This window comes from Falco punctatus, assembly GCF_963210335.1.
Source record: "Falco punctatus genome assembly, chromosome: 5".
In the NCBI taxonomy this organism is placed as follows: Eukaryota; Metazoa; Chordata; class Aves; order Falconiformes; family Falconidae; genus Falco; species Falco punctatus.
In genome coordinates, this window is record NC_137584.1 from 45,241,208 (window position 1) to 45,263,852 (window position 22,645).

The following is a 22,645-nucleotide window of genomic DNA, read 5'->3' on the forward strand; positions in this document are numbered from 1 at the left end:
TCTGCCCCAGCCTGTAGCGCTGTGTGGGGCTGGTGTGACCCAGGTGCAGGACCCGGCACTGAGCCCTGCTGAACCTCATGCAGTTGGCTGGGCCCATCCAGCCTGTCCAGGTCCCTCTGCAGAGCCCTCCGGCCCTCAAGCAGATCAACGCTCCCACCCAGCTTGTGTCATCTGCAAACTTAGTGAGGGTGCACTCCATCCCCTTGTCCAGATCATGGATAAAGATATCAGACAGAATTGGCCCCAGTACAGAGCCCTGGGGAACACCACTTGTGACCAGCCACCCGCTGGATGTAACTCCATTCACCACCACCCTTTGGGCTCAGCTGTCCAGCCAGTTTTTCACCCAGCACAGAGCACGCCCATCCAAGCCATGAGCAGCCAGTTTCTGCAGGAGAATGTGGTAGCAGACAGTGTCAGAGGCTTTACTAATGTCTGAGTGGACAAAATCCACAGCTTTTCTCTCATCTACTAAGTGGATCACCTTGTTATAGAAAGAGAACAGGTTCTTCAGGCAGGACCTGCCTTTCATAAACCTGTGCTGACCAGGCCTGGTCCCTTGGTTGTCCTGTACATGCTGTGTGGTGGCACTCAGGACAATCTGCTCCATAACCTTCCCTGGCACTGAGGACAGGACAGGCCTGTAGTTGCCCGGATCCTCCTTCCTGTCCTTCTTGTAATGGGCATCACATTTGCTAACTTCCAGTCCACCGGGACCTCCCCAGTTAGCCAGGACTGCAGATTAGTGATTGGAAGTGGCTTGGTGAGCACTTCTGCCAGCTCTCAGTACCCTTGTGTGGATCCCATCCAACCCCATGGACTTGTGTGTGTCTCAGTGCTGTAGCAGGTCACTGACCATTTCCCCTTGGATTATGGGGGCTTCATTCTGCTCCCTGTCTTCTAGCTCAGGGGGCTGGGCACCTGGAGAACAACTGATCTTACTATTAAAGACTGAGGCAAAGAAGGCATTAAGTACCTCAGCCTTTTCCTCATACCTGTTGGTGCTTATTGGTGCTTCTCAGCTTCCCAAACAGTAGTAAGAAAAATAAACTCCATTTTTGTTTAACATCACTGATGTGAATAGCAGCAATGACAGATTGCTTAGATTTCCCCGCTTTGCACCCTGCACCTGCTTATAATATAAACCTGTCAGCATTTAAACCTCTCAGATTATTCAGCAGAGCATCACAGCATTTACTTATAATTGTCTTGAACTGAAAAAAAAGGAAGCCTGTCGTCTTTCCAGAAAAAACTTTCTAGTGGAAGTGAGCTAAGCCTTTAGTGGTGAATTTGAGCACATGCATGTTTCTGGGGCACCATTAGTTTTGCTGAACAAATTTCGAAGAACTTGATAATCTCTTCCTGACCTGACTGCTTGCCAGGGCTGTTTTTCGCTTGGTTTTGAACAGTGTTTTAAGAGGCCCTGCTGGTTCAGCTGAGTAAATAAATCCTCATTTACTCTCCTTGTCTTCATCTTTTTAGTTCAATACTATCTTTTCTCAACTCAAAGTAGTGCAGAGGCAGACAAAAAGATAAATCTTAAAAGGATGCATTGAAGCAAATCTTAAGTGAATTTTCACAGACATTAATTAATTCATTGCAGCTTCAAACAAAAGATAAAAGTATAAGTTTCTTGCTTTTCTTTGATGTGATTGAATTTCTACGTAGCACTTGTTACAGGAACGGCTTTTATTTCCAGGGGTTTGCGGCTTGTGTTCCCAGTCCAGTGCACTAGGGCTAGCTTTAGGAGACAACCCAGTGCCTCGGGAGGGTGGCTACTCCATCCAGTCCATTTCAGGAACGTTTCTTTTAGAGAAGGTGGTGCTGTTTATTGATTATCCTTTACCTGTGATTCCTGGGTCAAGGCTTTTCATTATGGCTCTGTGGCTGTTGTGTCCTACTCATTTCACCCTAAATGCTGGACTGACCTCTCTATACCTGACTTCCTTCTTACAACCCTACTTGGAAACGTTCTTATACACAGAGGTAAGCATTTAGGTGCTTTTTGGTTTCATACTGGCTGTGGCTGCTGAGGCTAGCCCAGCATGGAATTTTCTTGCTCTTGATTGGAAAAGGAGTATATTTCTCAGAAGTCTTCCATGAAATAGTCATCCAGGCTATGTTTGAAGGCATTGTGTTACACCACCTCTGCCACCTCCTTAGGCACTTGGTTCCATTTGTCTGCCAACTTTACTGTCAAATTATTGTGGCTAATTTCTAACGTGAATTGCTCTGGCTTTTGCTCTTTATTGACTGAAATGCTTCTTTTGTTCCATGGTACTCTCAAGCCTCTTGCCAGCAGGTGTTTTCCTCATCCATTTAATAACCCTGTGACCCTTCTCTGAAACTTTTCCACTTGTTCCATAGTCTTTATTAAGTGCAAGCATCAAAACTGTGCTCTGGACCTGTATCAGCTTCACTAATGCTGTGCATGGTAGAATGCAGTCACTGTGCTTATACCTTCTAAAGGGCCACAGCAATCTGGACTTTCAGGGCAAGTTGTTTTTCTCGTGTGTTTCCTAGATCCTTTCCTGATCACTGTTTACCAGGCTGACATTTCCCATTCTGTAGAAATGGCCTTCATTATTCTTCAATGTGTTAACCAAGGGGAAAAAAAATTAATGACATGAAATCTGCAAAATTGCAGGCTGCTGTGCGACTGCAGTGGATGTTGTGAAGTAGAAAAATATGGAAAAGAAAATCTCCCTTGGTGTGTGTATTTGTACTCTTGGGGTGCATTGGTCTATGTTTAAAAAACCACACACACACACAAAAAAAAAAAAAAACCACACCAAAAAAAACTAAAAACTTTTTTTCTCACATACCTAAGGAGCTGTAGAAGTTGTCAGTCATAACCTGTGCTGTGGTCTGTAGTGCGCAGGGCAGAGACACCCACCTCCACTTGTGCATACTCAGGAATTTAGGAGGTTTGCCTCCATGGAGGGATGTGTGCCTGAAAAGGGCCTGTTGCAGGACCAGGATGACAGCCACCATTTATCTTTGTCATGTTCCAATTCCTTTTCAAAGTCAATGCTGCATGTATTTAAAAAGTGTGAGAGCCATTAAATTAGTGAAAATACTGATATTTTTTTTTCTCTTTCTGAGTTGAAGTTTATATATTAGTGTTGCTTGGAAAAGCATCCAAAATATTAATCAGAAGTGAATATTAAAGAATATCTCTACTCTAAGCTGGTAAAGATATATATGCTGATATATCTGCTGAGATTGCAGTTCTTGTTGGTAGATCCAAGCAGTACAGTGTTAAGAGTGCAGAAGCTGTGAAGAACTAGAATAACCTGCAGAGAGACAAAAAGCTATTTCAGGATAGCTGCAGGTTGTTTGCTGTGCTTTATCATAAATGCTGCTTGTCATCTATTTATTTAGCCTGAGAAAAAATGAAGCAGGAAGAATCCTGAAGCTGGAATAGCCCCGCTTGACCTCTTAGTAATCTTCTGCTGAATTAAGTAACTGTAACAGTCTTTGGGCAGCAACTCAAGGTCTTTGGTGTGTCAGAGATTTCAGAGAAGCAGAAAGAACGTTTGCAAGAATGCACAGGGGTTGGTGAGGCCACAATTTTGGGTCAGGGATGGGGATAATTGCACAATTCACGTTTAGGACATGGGAAGGCAGCTTTCCTCCCTCCGACACTGAACTGTTACGGTCCAAGCATGCACTTATGGACTCCGGTTCAGGCAGAGCTGGAAGCTTGGCTGCTCCCTCCTGTGGTGGGGTAAATGAATGTTACAGGGGAATGTGTAAAAACTTACAAACGTGCCTCTGTCAGTGACTGCTGCGTGACTTTTGCTTGTTTAAAGGCTGGCTGATTAGATCAGGGTAAAGTCATAGGAGGGAGAAGCATTAAAAAGACCACCCAAAGAGAGAAACAGGCTTTTTCATGTCTTACTGGAGCTATGATTTCTTTACTTTCTGCAGTAGTTACAGGCCGCTGGGGAGTGATCTCCTTTAAAATTTCCTATGATGTGGTAAGGAGATGCAGAGATAAAGCATGGAGTCAATTTAATCTTACATTTTAATTAGCCCTTGTATTTCAGTTTAGTATATCTTACTTGTTCAAAGCCAGGGTGAATTATTGCCCAGCATTAGTATGCGAGGAGTCATCCCTTCTGCGCTGTCAGGCTGCTGCCTTCTTCCGTTCAGCAGCAGTTTAATATCTGCAGCATGTATTTAGCATAGGTGTGCATGTGCTTGAGGGGAGGGGACAACACTTTTAGCATAATTTTCTAAGAAAATAAGACTCATACAACTGTTCCAGCTGCTCTGCGTATCTTCCCAGTTTCCCCCACACCTGATGGCTAAGTAATTTCTGAACCTTTTGGCCAGTTTCAAAGCGAATTTGGAAGGCCAGTAGAAGACTCAGAGACAGCCACACTGCTGCAGGTGCGTCTGCTGAAGGGAAAGCCAAGCAAAACAGTGCTGCTGGACCTTCTGCTGGGCCACAGCCAGCAGCCACCTCGCTGTGCCCTGCTTGGGATGCCAGCCCCAGCTCTGCCTCTTGCTCAGTTCATGAGAGGTTTTGGGGAGGAGAGAAACATCTGTTTTGTCTTTCTGCTTGGGAAGGTACTTGCTTTTTAGTCCCTGGAATAACATGAGAAATATTTTTGGGTTTCTGTTATTCATTAGCAGAGTTATTGTATAAAGTTCTTGTTTTTCTTGAAAAGTGGTTTTTTTTGGTAGACAGTCTGTTATCAGCTTTACTGATTTATTTATTTTTTTTATATTACTTTGTAAACAGACATAACGGCCAACACTACCTAATAAAAATGACTACATCAGACTGCTTAGCAGCAGACAGTGTCACCTGCAGCAGTACTTATCAGTTTGGACACTTTCCTTCAACTCTGACCTGAATTCTGAATTATGGGTAGCAGTGAATCACATGTTGTATGAAGACAGAGATAAACCAAGAGAGTTTCCCATCTGGATAAACCCAAAGCTAAACTTAGTTTCTGAGTATTGTTCATGGTTTTTTGTTACTCATCAGTTTTGTGTTTTTTTCTCATGCAGAAGCAGCTCTAAAAATTGCATTTTAACACAGCACTTTGTCATTACAGCATTCCTTGTTCTTGGGGTCTGTGAAATGTGTCTGTAGCCAACAAACAAAAAGGAGTTGAATCGGAAGGAATGAACTTGGTTATATGTTGTGTGATGAAGGAGCTGTGTGTTTGAAAGCCGGAGCACACTCTGCTGAGAGCATGGTGTTTGGAAGTCTTGCATTTTAGCTTGTTGATCATTTGTAAGGGTTGGATGATATATTCACCATTTTTTAAGGCAAATAAATATCTTGCTTTGCCATAAGTTAGCCTATGTATGTGTCTTTGGTCCATTGATTTGGCAATAGAATTTAACTTTTACATTTTTTAATAGACTGGTAAGAGGCTGATAAAATCAGGGTGATTCTGTGATGCTCTTTTCATTGACTTACAACAGTCATGGGATATTTTTCACAACACTCAGGTTCATTAATAACTTCAGTATTCTTGTTTCTCCCTTTTTCTGGAACCAGTAATACCACACAGAGCATAGATGCTTTGCAGAACATGCCTATTATGTGTGTTAACAGTGCTTCACTAGCTTTTGAAAACAGTGTGCTGGGCAAATGTGTGGAGCTAGCATAACAAGATGCTGAATGTCCATGACCCTTCCAGTGCAAATTCAGGCATACTTTGTGTGAACAGCAGTAGTTCAGGCAGCTTGTACTGATTCTGTACAGGTCAGCTGTGGGAAGGAATCGGGCTCTTCGAATTCATCCTTGAGTCAACAACTCCGAACAATGATCGCAGCCTAAGATTATCTACTGAAGTGGTTTCATGTTGAGGATTTTTTTCTCCTTTTAAAAAAAAACATACACACCTAGGAAATGTCATTAAAAACATGGTAACAAAAAATTATTACCCTCTTGGTAAGCTCTTAAAAGTAGGGAAATGTCAGCTAAACTTATGTGCACAGCCTTAACACTGTGTCTTTATGTGTGTTCATTATAATCCACACTTTTTACTAACACATCATGAAACTCTTTCTACCGTCATGTGAGGTCTGCCTTGTAAAGTACACATTTCATGAATGGCCACATGGTGCTGTAATCCCTCCTGCATATTTTTTCCTTTTTTTATACTACATTTTTTTTAATGATGTGAGTGTGTAATGATGTTTTTTAACTGTGACTTGATGGAAGGCTAAGCACAAATCTGCTATGCAGTTTGACCTTTGTATGGTCTAAGGGGTTTTTTTGGTGGTGGTGTTTTGTTTGTTTTTTTTTTTTTGTAAAAAACATTGCTCTGTGGTGAGTCCACAGATTTTTAGGTTATCTGATTTAAATTTTATTTCCCTAGATTTCCTGTGTTTTTTGCATAATAGACATTTTAGCTTTCATTCAGCTGGTAATAAAATATTTTCAGAATAGAGATGGTTGCTTGAAATTTAGTTACTTATGGTGGGATCAGGCATAATGCCTAAAGTATCCTTTTTTTTTTTTTTTTTTTTTTTTTTTTACTGTCGTTTTGGTTTCTGTGCTCACATCCACGCTATAGATAATGTTACCAGTTTGGGAGTAATTTAAGAAAGATGTTGATTACTCCAAAGGAGTCCAAAAGAGAGTATAGCAAATGATCAGATATATAAAAAATGTACCTATGAGGAAAGATTGAAAGGGCAGAGAAGAAAAAAATAGAGTAGATTGGGAAAGAGGTGACTATGATAACACTTTTGAATTTTATGTTAAAAAAGTTCTGCAGAGATAAAGGGACTGTACAGTTATTTATGAGTAATGATAGTAGATGTGATGGTCTTAAATTGCATCAAAACTCTAGATCAGACACCTAGGAAAAGGGTTGAACAACAAGGACAGCGAAGCAACAGAATAGATTGTGCTTAAGGGTTTTGGAGCTGATAGTGACAATTACATAGCTGATCCTGCCAGGCAAAAAGATGGATTGTGGAAGTCCCAGGTAATTAGTAGTCTTTCTCACCCTTGTGTAATGCACAATACAGACTTTTTAGGTTTGAACCTAAAACCTTCATATTTCAGGAAAGGAAATTCAAGTCTTGATTTGAAATCGTCAGTAATAGAGAATCTGCTGCCCTTGGTAAATTCTTCCGATACTAAACTGTTCTCTTGATTGTAAATTGGTTTTTTCCTCTTAATTTTTCTGAGAAATCCAATTGACTCTTTTTTTTCTTGAACTTCAGAGTACATTTGCCACTATGTAAAGCCTCCTTTTATCAAATGTTTCCCCTATGTGAGCTTTCATGTGTAATTTCTTACATGACATGGTGCAGTGACCTCTCAGCCTTCTCTGTATTTTTCCCCTTCTTATTTTCTTTTCAAGCTGAGTGTTCTCAGTTTCTTAACGTTTTTCCATTGCAGGGCATTTTTTTTTCATCCTCCTTGTGAGTCCGCAGTGAACTTTGTGCATTTTTCCTTAAAATGGACTCTCAGTTGTTACATCAATGCTGTGCCAGGTTTCTGCTCCTCTCTGCTGCTGCTTCTCGGAAAAAGGGAAACTAGGAATATTCTGGCCTGTAAGGTCTCACATGCTGCTAATAATCTGTGAAGGCATGCAAGTCCTTGCCAGAACTGTTCCTTCTCTGTGAGTGTCTTCTGCTTCTGGTTCTAGATGTTCTGGGTTTTACTTGCCATAATAGTGCGTGATGTTTGGTTATGTCTTGCTTGCTGTGTGGCTCAGTTGTCCCTTTATCAGCAAACCACTCCTTTCATTATTTTCTCCTTTTGCAACTTTGTTATCTGAAAATATCATCAGTAGATTTGCACTGATCTTCTGAGTCACAGATTATCATGCTGAACTGTGTAGATTCAAAGTCTCAAGCATGATGATATGCACAGATCCCTCTGGTTGATGGTGATTATGTAGAATTTCACATCTGGCAAAAAAAAGCAGCCATTTTTTCAATTCCAGTTACATTGATTTTTATATTCTATACATTGTATACATGATATGTACCACCAAGTTAAATGGGGGGGGGGGGGGGATGGTGTTTATAATTATTGATTATTATGATTATACTCAACTTACTGTATTTCAATTTCCATATGGTCATTGCAGCATTATCTTGAGTAGCTCTCTGTGACAGCCATTTCCACAGGACAGCTGGAATCACCTATGACACTTGGTAAATGTATTCATATGAGAGGTTTAATATGTGGTGCCGAGTGCGATGCAGCATCCTTCACGTTATAAACTTCCTAAGAAATTGAGCCCCAGCCTTTTATGTGAACTTACCTATCTCAGCTAAATCTGTGGTCTCATCCGGTTCTGAAGATGTATCTTTTCTACACACGTTTGTTGATTCAGTACGTTCCAAAAAGCCGTATCAGCTGTTCTCCTGTGTGTTGGAAATTTATTGTGGTAATTTGTAATTATTTTTTTGTTCCTCTGTATAATGTGCAACATTTGCATTTCTGAATTATAATTAAATATTAATCAGAGGTCCAGAGAGATACTGAGCCAGAGCTTTGGAAAGTCCTGATACAAGGTGTCTGGAATTAAGTGATTTTAAATAATGCAGAGTTTGACTATAGCTGCTGTTAGCGTTTTGTGGAGAATTACTCTTCTCTCTCTTGTTTCTAGCTGTAACTTTGTATTACATAAATGAAAACACAATTAGTATTTCCGGCTCAAGTGTTGCCTTTATGTGAGTTGGGGATGCTATACAGACCCAGGCAGGATTTGTATTAGTGTTGGTGTTGTTCACTATGAATTTATATATGTGAGTGCTTTGATATCCTCAGCGTAACGAAAGACGTAGCAAAAAAACCCTCATTGTTTAGCATGCATTAATGTAAAAGACTAAGAGATATATAGCATAAAGTATTCTGGGAGGTTTACAGGATAGTGAAATAGAGAACTATAAGGCTTTATAGTATGATCTTTCAGCTATTCGCTGGTCTGACGCAGTTTACTAAGCAATTCCCATGGGACTTAGTTGTGAGTTTTACAACATTACCCAGACACATCACTTCAGAAGCTGAAATTCCTACTATTGAAATCACAGCTCCTGAAAGGGTAATTAATGAGTGGAATGTTGCCAGTTTGCACTGTTGTGCTGTTAACCTTGAACCACTGGGCATTTTGGATCTCCACACATAACTCCCATTCGAGGCCAGGCCAGCCAAGCAAGCAGTTCAGAAACAAAAAGGTTTATCTCAACTCACTTTCCTTTTCTCCCCCTCTTAATTCCAAAGAAAAGCTGGAGAACGTGACCACAGCGTAGGGTGAAGGCACAAAAGCTGGAAGCAAAGCACCTCAGACAAAAGCAAGATAAACTCCTTGACTTTGGAGGCTGGCAATACTGCTGTAGTCCCAGACCTCAGCCCACTCCTCTGGGAGTCTTTGCAGCTCGTCCTTGAGGAGGGTCGCTGGAGCATCCCAGAGGTGCCTGGTGCCTTGTGGGCAGAACAGAGTTGCTTTGCCACAAGAGCATGCGAATCTGAGATGTTACAAGAACTTTCAAGATACCTTTTTCAGAAGAGAAAATTTGATGTAACTGCATCTTATTAGAGTCCTAAAAAGGGGAAAGCTGTACATTAGTGCTTTTACGTGACCTCTCCATGAAGCTGTGCTGCAGAGCAGGTAATGGAGGTGTAACATAATTGATAAGTAACACTTGCTGGGCAATTGTGCTCTCAGTGTGTGATTCCCAATTGTATGAAGCTGTACAAGGAAATTGTGCTTCCTTTATAGGAAGTACACAGTATGCCTGTCTCTGTTAGTATTAGATGACTGTCAGTTCTTGTTTGCTTCTATTATATTGAATTTCTAGCAAACAACTCATTTGTTTAAGGGGAGACATTATATATTAAAAGAGTAAGAAGCAGCCATATTTCTTACAGATAGGTTGGGAGTCGTCTTTTCCTTGAGATCTGTAGTTTGCCTGCAGGGATAAAGAAGCCTGCTTCTGCTTGTGCAGAGTTTTGTGATGAATGGAAAGGCAGCAGCCTCCTTAAGTGAAATGAAAAATAATAGGAGCTGAGAGATCATCCATTTTTAAGCCAAGCAAATCACTTTTGTTGCATTTTTAAATTATTTATTTTTTAAACTCATCTTATAGAGGGTTTGTAAATGGTTTTGAACAAAGATTTTGCTCACATAAATAATAAAATTAGAATTCATCAGGGGCGTTTTTCAAAGGGACAGACTTGCAGCATCTGGCATACTTCTCAGGCCTGTTATTTTCCAATTTTATTAAAAGGATGGGGGAATATGTTATTAATGAGCCTTAAGTATCACTGATTGAAGCCTGCAAATATTCTAGTTATTTTGATGAGGACTCCAAAAATATACCTGTCACAACAGAGCAGTTAAAACTAATGAGTTTAAATACTGTATATATTAAATAAATCAGGAGAAGCTAAGTACAGGAAGAGTACTGCAGAGGATCAGTGTATGCTTTTTCAGTGCTCCACTGGAGTGGTGGTGTTCTGGCTCGCTTTACTCAGTTGCAGCAATGTGCTGTCAGACATGGAAATGATCAGGTACCTTTAACATGGCAGGATCCAATCTAGATCCCACTCAGAGAAGGTAAGCCTTCTGCTCAGAAGGCCTAGAAAAATATGAGTGTCCCTTTTTGAATCCTTCACGATAGGTATTTGAGTATAAATAAGGTGATGTGCTCTATAATGAGAGCACAATATGTTATTGTTTGCAAGAGCACTTTTCATGTGGGTGGTGTTAATTTGAAGAGTTTCACTCTGGAGAGCTAAGTACTATTTAATATGTTGCAGTTGATAGGTACATAAAAATATGCAGAACATACTTGAACAAATGGAGCATTGATTTGCCCTTTATTTTTATTTCTTTCTAAATAGCTTAAGGTTATTGATTTTTTTAACCAGTATGATTTTTTTATGCTATGCAAGTACTGCTTAGCTTCCACAACAGGTCCTCAGTACGTTCCATAGAAACAAATGGTTGGAATTTGAAGTATTACAAACAATGTTCAGAAAAAATGCAGATTTGAATAACAGCCAGAACAGACTTAATTTTTCTAAAAATTCCCTGCTTGATGCCTGGTGGAGCAACTACAGCTGGTTGTATACCAGGCTGGTTATAGTGTACAAGAAATCAGAAATTTGAGCTGTCCTGTGTTTTGGGGGTGTACGGTTTCCATTTCAGAAATGAGAAGTTCCTCTGTAGCTCTTTGTGGAAGAATGGCCTTCCATCTCAGCTGCCTCTCAGGATGGACAGGCTTGTCTGTGCCTTTTCTCAGAGCTGTTGGTGCTGGATTTACAGTTCACGTGTTCAGGGACACGACCTTACTAGCAGAAGGACGGGCTCTGACACTTCTATGTTGGTTATGCAATCCGATCCCTCCTTTAACTTCAGAAAAGACAGTATGTATTGAATATTTCTATATAGACAACTAATAGCTGCCTGCTTTTCATTCTTTTCTCTTCTGAGGAGCACTTAGGCTTAGCATCCCTTATAAATCCTGAGGCAGGATATCCCTGCTCTGTTGCTTCACTGAGTCTTGTAATCATTCTGTCTCTATCTTAAGAGAACTTGCTGTTGTCATCACTTCTTACTGTCTTCACTGTCTCCTCTTTTCTTTGCTTTTCTCCACTCCCTTCTGTCTTCAGATTATTGCTGATATGTATGAAGCAGCAGGAAGGTGATGTGTTCAGCAATTTATGTGCAACCTATTCTTGCCAGCAATTTCACTTGAAACATTTAGTTTTCAGGGCTACCAGCCATGGCATTCACCAAAAACTTTCTATTTGAATAAATACTTTCAAAGCTTTATGCCCTCATTGACCGATGGTGTTTTAAGGAATGCCTTTTTTTTAATGTAGGTTTTATTTCTGTGTAAAGACAGCAGCAGAGACAAGCTCAGAGAGGAATGCAGGATACTGGATTCAGGATACTTCCCTTGCACACCCATGTCCCAACTGGGCTCTAGGTTAATCAGGAAGCAAGGATTATCTTGCTTTTTTAATTGGATTGTTTTAAAGTTTCATGTAGTCTGTGCAATTTCAAATTATGACAGCCATCCTGCAGCACTGAGGTCAATGAAATTACTGGTATGCATAGTTATTCATGAGACAAGCCTTTGCAGGCTGTCTTTATCAATCTGGGGGATCATGCAGAATAAAAATCAAGTTGAAACTGTATGGGATTTTTCTCTTGTCTTTTACTGGAATTCATATTTTTAAACAATTTTGCTGGGTTTTTAATATTTATGAGGAGCCCTGATCTTTTATTACATATATTCAATTATTCATCTGACTTAAAAGATGAAGAGGAGCCCAGAGGGCTTTTTTAATCTAAAGGGTGTCTTCAGTTTTCTCTCTTCTAATCTAATATTTTACATTTTATAGAAAAATATATAAATCATGACTCAGAAAATCATCAGAACAGTATTTAAGTACTTAAATATGGTTATGTACTCAGGCTCCAAAAAATAAAGGATAAGCTAGCGCTTAGCAAGAATTGTTCTCCTAAATTGGGGAAACAGAAGGGAGAAACGTAATTCATGTTCTTAGATCAGGCATATTCCAAGTGGAATTTATCCTGTGAATTTCTCAATCCAAAAAGGTTTTACTTTGTTCTTTATCCAACAGTGTTTGTAGTCCATAAGTCTGTTCTATAGCATAAATGTCCATTCTTCAATTTTGTCCGTGGAAGAGTGTAAGCAATTTCCTTTTTTTCATTCCAGTTAGACCTATTCTCCTGATGCTGTGTATTGATATAAAACATGCAGTCGATATTTTAACACTGTGTAAGTGCAGTATAATCACACACTTTCTTGAGCTCCTTTTTCCTCCTTTCTTCTTTTTGTACCCCACGTATTAAACTGTATATTTTTGTTGTTAATTACCAGGAGGCGGCATTCAGGAGGGTAAAGTCAAGCTGATGAGGTTGGTCTGGTTTATTTTCTCACCTCTAAATTGCAGGTACCTATGCTGTATCTTGCTTTTGTGCAGAGCCTGGTCACAGCTGGTTTACCCTTTCCTTTTCCTTGGACTTGTGTGTACCTAAAATTGATAATTACTTTCTTTTTTAGAAATAGGAACTTTCATACTGACTTTTTAAATAAAAAAATCTTCGTGAAGTGCAGTACAGGGTTAAGGCATTGCATAACCACAGCATAACCTCAAATCCAGCCAGTGGTGCAGGCTAGGGGTGAGGGGAGGAAGATATGCACAAGTTCCAGCAAATATAAATGGAAATACCATGCATATCTGTCAGCTCATCCAAAGGAAGCCTTTTGAAATAAGCTTGAATATTGCAAAATCCTTTGCACATTACTACACTTACTGTACAGGTGAACGTGATCCAAGGCTGCCTTATGGCAGTTAGTGTTAGGTGGTGCCTGCTCTGACGTGACTTCCAAGATGGGAAGCGTTGCAAAGAAGAAATGCGCTTCCTCATGGTCAGCTGCAGAAGGTTCTTCATCTGAAAACAGCAAGGAGAAAACTCAAGAAGCAGCACTATTGACACAGTAGCAGAAATGGTCTTAAACTGTTTGTATACACGTGTAGCTTAATGTGATACCATATTTACCGTTCATCCTAAAGAGATCTTGCATCCTTTTATGCAGTTTTGGTAACTAGTTGTAAGCTTCTCAGTTTCCCTCCTAACCTTGTAAAAGCTCTGAATAATCTCTGTAGAGAGACACCTGAAAACATTCAGGTAAAGGATGGATACATGTGCCTCTGTGGAACCTTCTGATGAGATTCACTCATTTTTCTTCCCACCAGGTTTGGAGGAGACCAGCCGGTGTACATCAATATTATTAGAGATCCTGTCAATCGATTTTTATCCAATTATTTTTTTCGACGTTTTGGAGACTGGAGAGGAGAACAGAATCACATGATCCGTACTCCCAGCATGAGGCAGGAGGAAAGATACCTGGTATGTTTAAATAAAGGCTCTGATTACCCATTTCCCAGCATAGTTACACAATGCCAATGTTAAAACTGGATGCTCGAAACGTGGGACACTAAGGCATCGTCTGGCTTGCATTTTTTCCTCTTTGTCCTGCCTCATCCTTAGTTTGGTCAGCTTTACTATGTGAGTGTTGCTGATGAATTCAGCGATCCAGTTTGATCTTGTATAAGCGGACCGCAAGTCCCGCATGCCACCGTTGAATTATGGTCCTTTCACTGAGTTGGGTTTGCACTGTATAGTGGTTAGGCATAATAATTCAGCCAATATTCTGTGAATATTAAGACAGATTTTTAGATGGAAACTATGGCTGTAACTGTGCAGCCTCAGAGGAAAATTGGGAAACAGCAGTTCAGTGAGCCCAAGCCTCTAATGTCCTTGCTGGTAAGTTGTGCATAGCGTTCTTTATACCGGGGCTCTGATGTCCATTCTTGGTTTGGTTTTGTTGCCTTTTTGGATTAAGGAGGTGGCAATAATGTTGGATGAGCTGTTCATAGTAAGTTCAAGTTTTGTGGAACTGCTGAACTGTTGTAATGCCTGTCAGCCTTTGTCACAGACCAAGGTTCTGTGGCAGTAGGCATTCTACAAGTGCTGAATGAGAAACACAGAGCCTAGGGAGGTGGTTGGATTGTTTGATATTGATCTCTTTACATGCACACAGACAGACAGCTCCCTAAGATGACCAGATGGTGGAATTAATACTTTCTCTGTAAGGAAGATCCAGTTTGATTAGACTCAGCCTTCATCCACACTTGAACCTGCAGAGGATTCAATGACACTATGGTGGCAGGACTGTTTGATGGTCTGCTATGAGATATTGGAGGCCAAACAACACCAAAACAAGAGAGGACTGTGGCTTTTGGAAAACAAAAGGAGAGGATGTTTGACAATGTTTTGGAGGAGCAGTAGAGTACAAGATGTGGTGTCGATGAGCTGTAGAGAACACAGCTCTGACTGACTGCCACACAACACATTTTAGTCCTGGCTGAGGTCAGATGGATCCAAGGAGGGCTGGGGTGGTTTTTTCCCCATATGACAAGGCTGTGCTGCTTTCTTTCGTACTTTACTACTGTTGCAAAACCCTGTGAACAGATAAGCTTATAAATTATGAATAATTGAAGGGCAGGGTGGATCAGTGTAACTGTGTATAGCCTTAAACTTAAATGACATCTGCTGTACAGATATAAAATCATTTCAGTAATGTTGCAAAGGGTTTCTCATTTGCTGTATGTCTAGAGATGCCAGAGAGGCCCCTGTATCAGCTGAGCAGGTTTTGAATTCCTGCTGTGCAGAGTTGAAAGGCAGTCCCAACAGCATTGTGTGCTGTGTGCGTGGACTTTTGTTTTCTCGTCTGCAAATGGGACAAGGGGGTTGCAGAAATGAATGCAGAGTGGGATTTTTACTACATTATTATTATGTTAGCACTGTCACGTTTCCTTTTTTGAAAATGTTAAAAATGAGCAGTACAGTCTGTACTTCACTCAGAGTGCGTCTACTTCTTATTTGAAGTGGAACATGCAGTGATTGGCATCTCTCACAACTGACTGACTCTGTAAAAGCTGGCATTAATGCAGTACCGCCTGTACAGTTTAAGATGTGATATGTACAGCCAGTGAAATTTTACTTCAAGCAGAACTGAAATGAGGAGATGTAATTACTCTTGTTTGTGTTGGTTTAAAAGCTAATAGAAAGAAATCACCTTGCATAATTTGTGTTGGGATGTTCTTTAAGAAATTAATTATTTATATGCACACACACACACACTTGGGTACATATACACAGATCAGTAGAAAAGCTGTAATGAAAAGGAAATAGAAAGTGGCCATCTGAGGCCAAGTAATCCTTTTGTTCAAAAGGTAGTTTGTCAGTCTGAGACACCATCAGCATCCTTTATAAAATTTATTTTTGCTTTTTTGTTTTGATTCTTCTCTGTTGGTAATTCATTATTAGAAACCTGGAAATGCTTTTGGAATCTGCCCTCCATCCCTCCTTGGCAGACTTTAGCTGTCATTTACACTACTCAAAAAGGCCAGTTGCCCCTGTCACAGTAATGTATAGGCCACTCGCCAGTGAAATTCATTTTAACAAAAGCCATTCATTCTGGATGTTAAGCATTTGTAAGAAATGTGCTATCCAACCAGGTAATATATTTCATGACTGTATTTTAATCTTTTCCTCAGTGGTGCAAGGAAATCTACTGGCATGAATTTTAAAACTCAGGTAATGGATTTTGTGGAATGGTAGTTTCAGAAGCCTGCTAAATCAATTGCCTGATCTAGTTGTGAAGAAAGTAAGCAGCTGGTTTTACCTCTGAGCATAAGCCAGAGTGGCCCTTTAGCACAGGAGTGATGGCTTGCCTGATTGCTGGCCTCATACCTTTTGCAATTCTTCCCTATTTTTTTTTTTTTTCAATTGAAAACTCACCATAAAGCAATGTTGTTTTTTTTTACAGAGAACTACTTGAAGCATAAGCTTAGAATTAGCTTACTAAATATTTTCTATATTGATCACAGAATTAAACCCAGGTCATTTGGGATGAGGTGTGTCTGACTGTGAGCAGATACATGAAAGTGGGGAGGAGGATTTGAGAAGCTTTTACTTTTCTTCTATCATGCCTTAAATCAACAACTAGGAAAACACAAGACTGCTGGTTGCTCCACAGCAGTGAGCTCATTCCTGAAGAGCCTGAGAAGCCTTGTATAGACAGCAGTTACAGACTTGTAAAATGGACTGGAGAAGCTGTAATCGTAACTCCTCTGTTTTACGAGGAGAGAAAGGTTTGCTTGGGTAAAGTTGCACATCTTTTGAAGAAACTGGGGTATTTAGGGTCTAATTGTGCTTTTATCAGCCATGATGTTTCTGGCTTCCCATCTCTTGGCTTGGAAGGTGCTGTGGGCAACTGGGAGACCTTTGCAGGCTGTCCTGGCATCTTGGTCAATAGCTGCCAACACTGACCTCCCTTGAAGAGCTGAGGGCAGCATGCATTCCATCTCAGAAACTGCAGTGTGAATGTGTGGGAGCTCAGCACCTTTATCAAGCAGGCTGTTGAGGGAGGAAAAGCATTTTAAGATCAGGTTTTGTGTCTGATGAACTCCTGCTTGGCCATCAGGCTGTGATATCCTTAATGGAGGCATTCCCTCCCCTCAATTCTGAACCTTAAGAAAAAAAAGGGATTAGAAAAAAACAACACCTTGAAGTCTTGTAGTACCTTGGGCACTGCTTTTTTAACTTTAAAAATCTGAACTGCTGACATTGCAAAGATCAGAAACGGAGACAGAAATTTCCGCTGTTCATTGATAATCTGAAATTTTCTCTGAATAGAGCTTCGGGCTTTGACTCTGTTCCAGAGAAAACAAGCATTCATTCAGGAGTCAGATAAATTGTTTTAAATGTTTTGGTAAATGTCTGTGTTTACCAAAATTTAATTGAAAGCCAGGGTAGAAAACAAGCCTTTTATTCATGAGTCAGATACAGCAGAGGCAGCTGCTGCAATGTAAGACTTTCCACCCAGATCAGCCAGCTCCATGCCCCGACCCACTGCTTTCTCTGCTCAAGTGAGTTACTGTCAGTCACCTAAAGAGATCACTTCCAAGCTTCCCCAAAATAAATAGTGGCCATGTGTTAGCCTGCAATATGGCAGAGGTAATGGTCTGAAACAGTGGTGAAAGCCTCAGGTCAAGTCTCAAGCACACTCATGTGAGAGTCGCCCTACGTTATGGTCCTGCAAGATGAGGTAAATTCACAAAAGTTAATTTAAATCCATTGTAATGAATGTGTTGCAGGTTGAACTAGAGTTCTTAGAGTAAATATGCTTCAATATAGCAAGTAACTTATCAGTACAGCTGTGGGTGCTTGGTGATACCTAGCAAAAGAAAAATGTGCACCAGGTGATATAGTTTAAGGCTTGAAAGTGCAGAAGGCAGGAAGCACTCCTGATGAAGAGAGGGACTACCATAAATATTTGAAAGCTTTGTATTAAAATTGTCCTTTCCAGAAGGTTTGTTAGTAACTACCTAGTATTTATTATGACTGCAGCCTGAGACATCAAATACAAAAGATATTTATGGAGGTTTTATCTTTCCTTAATACTTGCTAAAACTTTGATCTGAGACAGCTAAGGCTGGATGAGTGTGTGAAGCAGCATGGGCTGTGTATTGTTGCCTGGATGGCAGGAAATCTGGTTATATGCGATTCTGATCTCTGTTAGGCTCACAAGTAGTATGGCTTCTAACTCACTCAAGTTCAAGATCTAAACATCTTTGAGCTAATTTCTCAGAAGAGAGAGGTTTTATAATAAAAAGATCGTTCAGTACATTAAGAGCATGCTACCTTCCTATATGATGTTTCAGATTTTCATTATAATTACCAGTTCAGTTTACACTGCATCTCTGTAAGGCTCAGCATAGTCTTTCAGCTTCATCTCTGAAAATAAATACGCTTTTCTCAGCTAAAATTAAAAATATTCTAACAATACTCAGCCTCAGTTATGATAAAGATTACTCACGCAACTAATCCCATAAAGGGAGCATCTGTCTTTTTGTCTTTTAAATTATGCGTTAAAGTATTTGTTAAAAGTGTGTGAGGAGGGAAGTAAGATTCAAAGAATGTCAGGGAACTTTCAAGTCAGGTGTCGTACAACAGGGATCTCTCCCGTGGCAAAGATCAGCATTCTTGCTAAATATTTAAACCAAAGTTGTTTAGGTTATTCCGTAAAGTCCAAACAAAATAATAGAAAAAGCTGAACAGTTAAACTCCATATAACATTTTTTTGTATTCCTGAATTTTGAGAATTTCCTTTTATGACTACATTGTTTTTCATTAATATGTTTGCTAAATACATTTAACCAATTCAATTATTCATATCCCCAGATTTCTATCTACAATGAAAAATATTCTTTTACCAATTGTGTTGGTTTTCTGACAGCAGCTGGTTTTCTGAAAGCAGTTCCTGTCTTTATCAGGCTAATAGAAATATTTAACCATGGCTAATTGTATTGTGAATTGTCATCAGCAGTAACACACTGAGCTTTCTCCTTCATGACTTTAGATGTTTCTTGACGTTTCTAAGTCTGGCAGGGGCATGGCCTCCAGGAGACGCCATGGTATGGAAGCCATGCCTCTGCCTCCTGACTGTCACTCTCATGAGTGTGTTTCTGTTTAAAGAAAGGCAGTCAGAGAGTTGCTTTGCCTGCAGGTTTGGTGGAGGAAGGGATTAGAGGGTTCATTTCTATATGGGACTTTTCTGCTGAGGACCTCACAAGGGGCTACACATCTGTTGACTGAACCTTGGAACTTTTGGGGAGGGTCTGGTGAACTTGGTTAACATTGTTAAAATTGGAAATCTGAGGCATGCAGAGGTTAAAATGGTTTGCCTATGTCTACACAGTGCATACCAGATATTGGGGAGTTAAATATATAAATTAAAAAGTACATTTTTCAGTTACTGGGTTCTGAGCTGTAGTTAAGAGACTAAACATTTTATGCACTCTTGGTCTTTTCCCTAACTTACTCCCATTCATACAGTACTAATTTTGCTCCCTGTGTTATTGGTGCTGGGATGGTTTGAATTGGTCACTGGGTGTCCTGCAATGTGTCCTGAGCTGCGGCGCAGCTTTGCAGCTGTAGATGAGCTGTGAGGATCACACAGTAGCATCAATCTCTGTGGCTGGGACTGGGCTGTCAGGAGGGCACTGCTGAAGCACAGCCACCTGTCAGCTGACCCAATTAGAACAGTTTGCTGCTTCTTCCCTCTAATGAGTGCTTTTAATAGTCTCCAGCTGTTCCCTTTTACTGCATTAACTCTTCACAGCAAAATTTCTGGCCCATTTTTGTAATGCTTCATCTGCTGTATGCACTCCCTCATTCCCTCAGACTCTCCCATTTTGTATTAATAATTTATTGAACAACAAAGTTAATGATAATTCAGACCTCAGCTGGAGGAGGGACTGATTAAACAACTTATGAAATGTAATATTAAAGGAAATGTTTTCATGACTGACATTTACTTTTCAGTGACTGCAATTTATAAACTCAATATTTTTGAATGTTCCCCTGTGGAGTTTTCATTCCAAACATTGAATCTTTCTGCAATTATAGGAGAGCAAGAAAATGTGCCTTCCTAATCTGTTTTCATTTACTAGTCTGAGTCAATTGGACACAGTAAATAAGCAATATACTATTGGTCAAGATTGCAGCACTAAAATCTTCAATGTAATTTATAATAAATATTTACATTAATAGCAAAGGTTAAAAGATCTGGATTTTATTAATACCATGCTTTGCTTTTAATGATACCATTCTACATTGCGTTCCTTTTCACGGTGGTAGGATGCAAAATAACCACAATATTTTGCTTCAGAATGTTAAAACATGAGATATTTTTTCATGCAGTATTGTAATGGTCTGAAAACTTCTGGCTATTGCAAATGTTAAGAAAGTACACGAGAAGCCAAGTAAGCAGAAAAGTTCCAAGCACTAAGGGATCCACAATCTTATTTAAATTTATCATTGTTACAGGGTCTTACCACCATCAGTAAGCAATATATGGTATTTAAGACATTTGTGTATATATAGTAATTTATGTTTCTTTATTTAAGGACTTAGTGTATTAAGTTGAGAATGATGAATCTTCATTTTTATGGTGATCTTGCCAAGTTTGTTTTGCCTTTCTGAGCATGAACACAGGATAGCTCTTTATATTCTCTTTTGCATTCTTTTTTGGTTGTTATGTGTTGTGGTAGCTAGTTTTTTCAAGCTTCTCTATAGGAAGCTATTGTTTGTACAGTGGAAAATCCCAAATGCGGAACAAATAGTGTAATATATTGATGCTGGCCTTCTAAGGCCGTATAAACTGTATAAGAGAAGAAGGTATGTCTGTGTTATGGTTTTGGGAGATACATTTTCAGAGATTGAAACAGGAACAGAAAGGAACGTTCTTGTATAGCCCAGGGATAAAAGCCAGCCTTGCCTTCAGTGAAAGAGGAGGAGGGGGATAAATCCCTATTTCACATAGAAAACGAGTTCTCAGCGAACTGTTACCAGTCTGGAATGAGATCTTGTGTTGTGTGGTGGATGGTTTTACCATAGTATCAGCTTGGTTCTCAGTAGCAGTCAAAAAAAGGCAAATCAGAAGCAATAGAGAACAAAACAGAGAAACCTCATCGTATATAAATCTGTAGTGTGGCTGCATTTGACTTCCTTCATTTGACATTTGTGACTTCCCATTCTCAAAATGGATTTGGAAGAACTGCAATATACTCAGAAATGGGTAAGAGCAGCAGTGAAAGGATGGAATAATTTCCATACAAGGAACGACAAAGGTTAGGATTCTTCAGATGAGGAAGTAAACAAAGGGTAGGATATGAAAAGACAGAATTGCAGGAGGCGTGGGAAAGTTGTATCGAGGATGATTGCTTATGGGTTGTTTCAATGTGAGACCTAGAATATTCTAACTGGAATGGGCAGCTGCCAGATCCAAGAAAGAGCAGAAAGATGCGATGGTTTGGACAACATGTAATTAAGCTGTGGAAGTCTTTGCTGGACATTGTTGTGGATAGCAGTTTGTATGTATTCAAAAAGGAAACATTTATTTACAGAAGGGGTGGTCAAACACTGGAACAGGCTTCCTAGTGAGGTGTTTGATGCCCCAAGCCTGCCAGTGTTTGAGGCATTTATGGCCTTAACATACTTCGACTTTTGGTTAGGTGGGTGAACTAGATGATTGTTGTAGGTCCCTTCCAACTGAAATAATCTTATCTACTCTATTTTAGTCTATTTAAAAAGAGTAAATATGTAGCCCTCAAGGGCTATTAATTACCAAGGTAAGGTCTCTTCCTCAGAAAATCTCTGGTAAGCACATAGCCAGAGCCTCAGGGGTCCCCAGAAGCGGGCCCTGTACATACAGCAGATGTTCCTCATAGCCCATACTGATTTTCTGAAATTAGTGACTCTCTGGGTAACTCAGAAGCAAACTTTGTGGTGACATGCTTGCAAATAAATTCTACTACTAGGCAATTTATATAAGATAGTTACCATCATGGGCATCTCCAGTTGAACATATTGTATCTTGACTTTAAAGTGATTGAGTGTTCTTGGGTTTATGCCATAGTGGCTAAGGTTTTGTTATCTTACAGCTCTGCCAATCAATGAATCTTCAAACTGACACTGAAGCTTTTAATTGTTAACGCTGTCATGACTATTCTTGAATGTATCTTAAAAAGCTAAGGTACAAATACATTTAAAGTGTGACATGCATCCACAAGTTTACATTATGCATGGATAATAGTAAAGGTACCAAAACAGAAGATTTGAAAATCATGACAGTAGTGGGTTTAAACATTTTTTTCAGTGCCTTTTCTCCAGAAAGTAGAAGTCTCTTGGTTTTGATGTACAATAGTTCAGTATGGATGAGTTTTGGGTGTTTTGATGATTTTTCTAAGTCTCAATTTGAGTATTCAGTTTTCAGTTCTCATATATTTGTTAACGTGAAAACAGCAGGAAGACACGTCTGAGACAACACTTAAATATTTCCCAGTAAGTGATGACTTAGCAATAATTAGCTGGCAAATAACTATTGTAGGTGAATGGAAACAAGAGAATCTGTCTGTGATGTGAGTGTTATCTTCAGTGCATAGTCCAACATTTGGTGCATTGTGAAGCTGTAAAGTAGTCTTCAGTAGTCATCGAGTAAAATTAAATATTGTTTGATTTTTTTTTTGTTTAAA

The 22,645-nt window shown here is 39.7% G+C and overlaps 1 protein-coding gene across 1 annotated transcript in view; it reads left to right on the top strand.

Moving 5' to 3' along the window:
* Positions 1-22,645, top strand: part of UST (uronyl 2-sulfotransferase) — a 172,315-nt gene that overhangs the window by 96,688 nt on the left and 52,982 nt on the right. Inside the window, exon 5 of the mRNA XM_080388252.1 lies at positions 13,736-13,889. Within this exon, the coding sequence (XP_080244378.1) occupies positions 13,736-13,889 (154 nt within the window). The remainder of the gene's footprint in view (positions 1-13,735; positions 13,890-22,645) is intronic.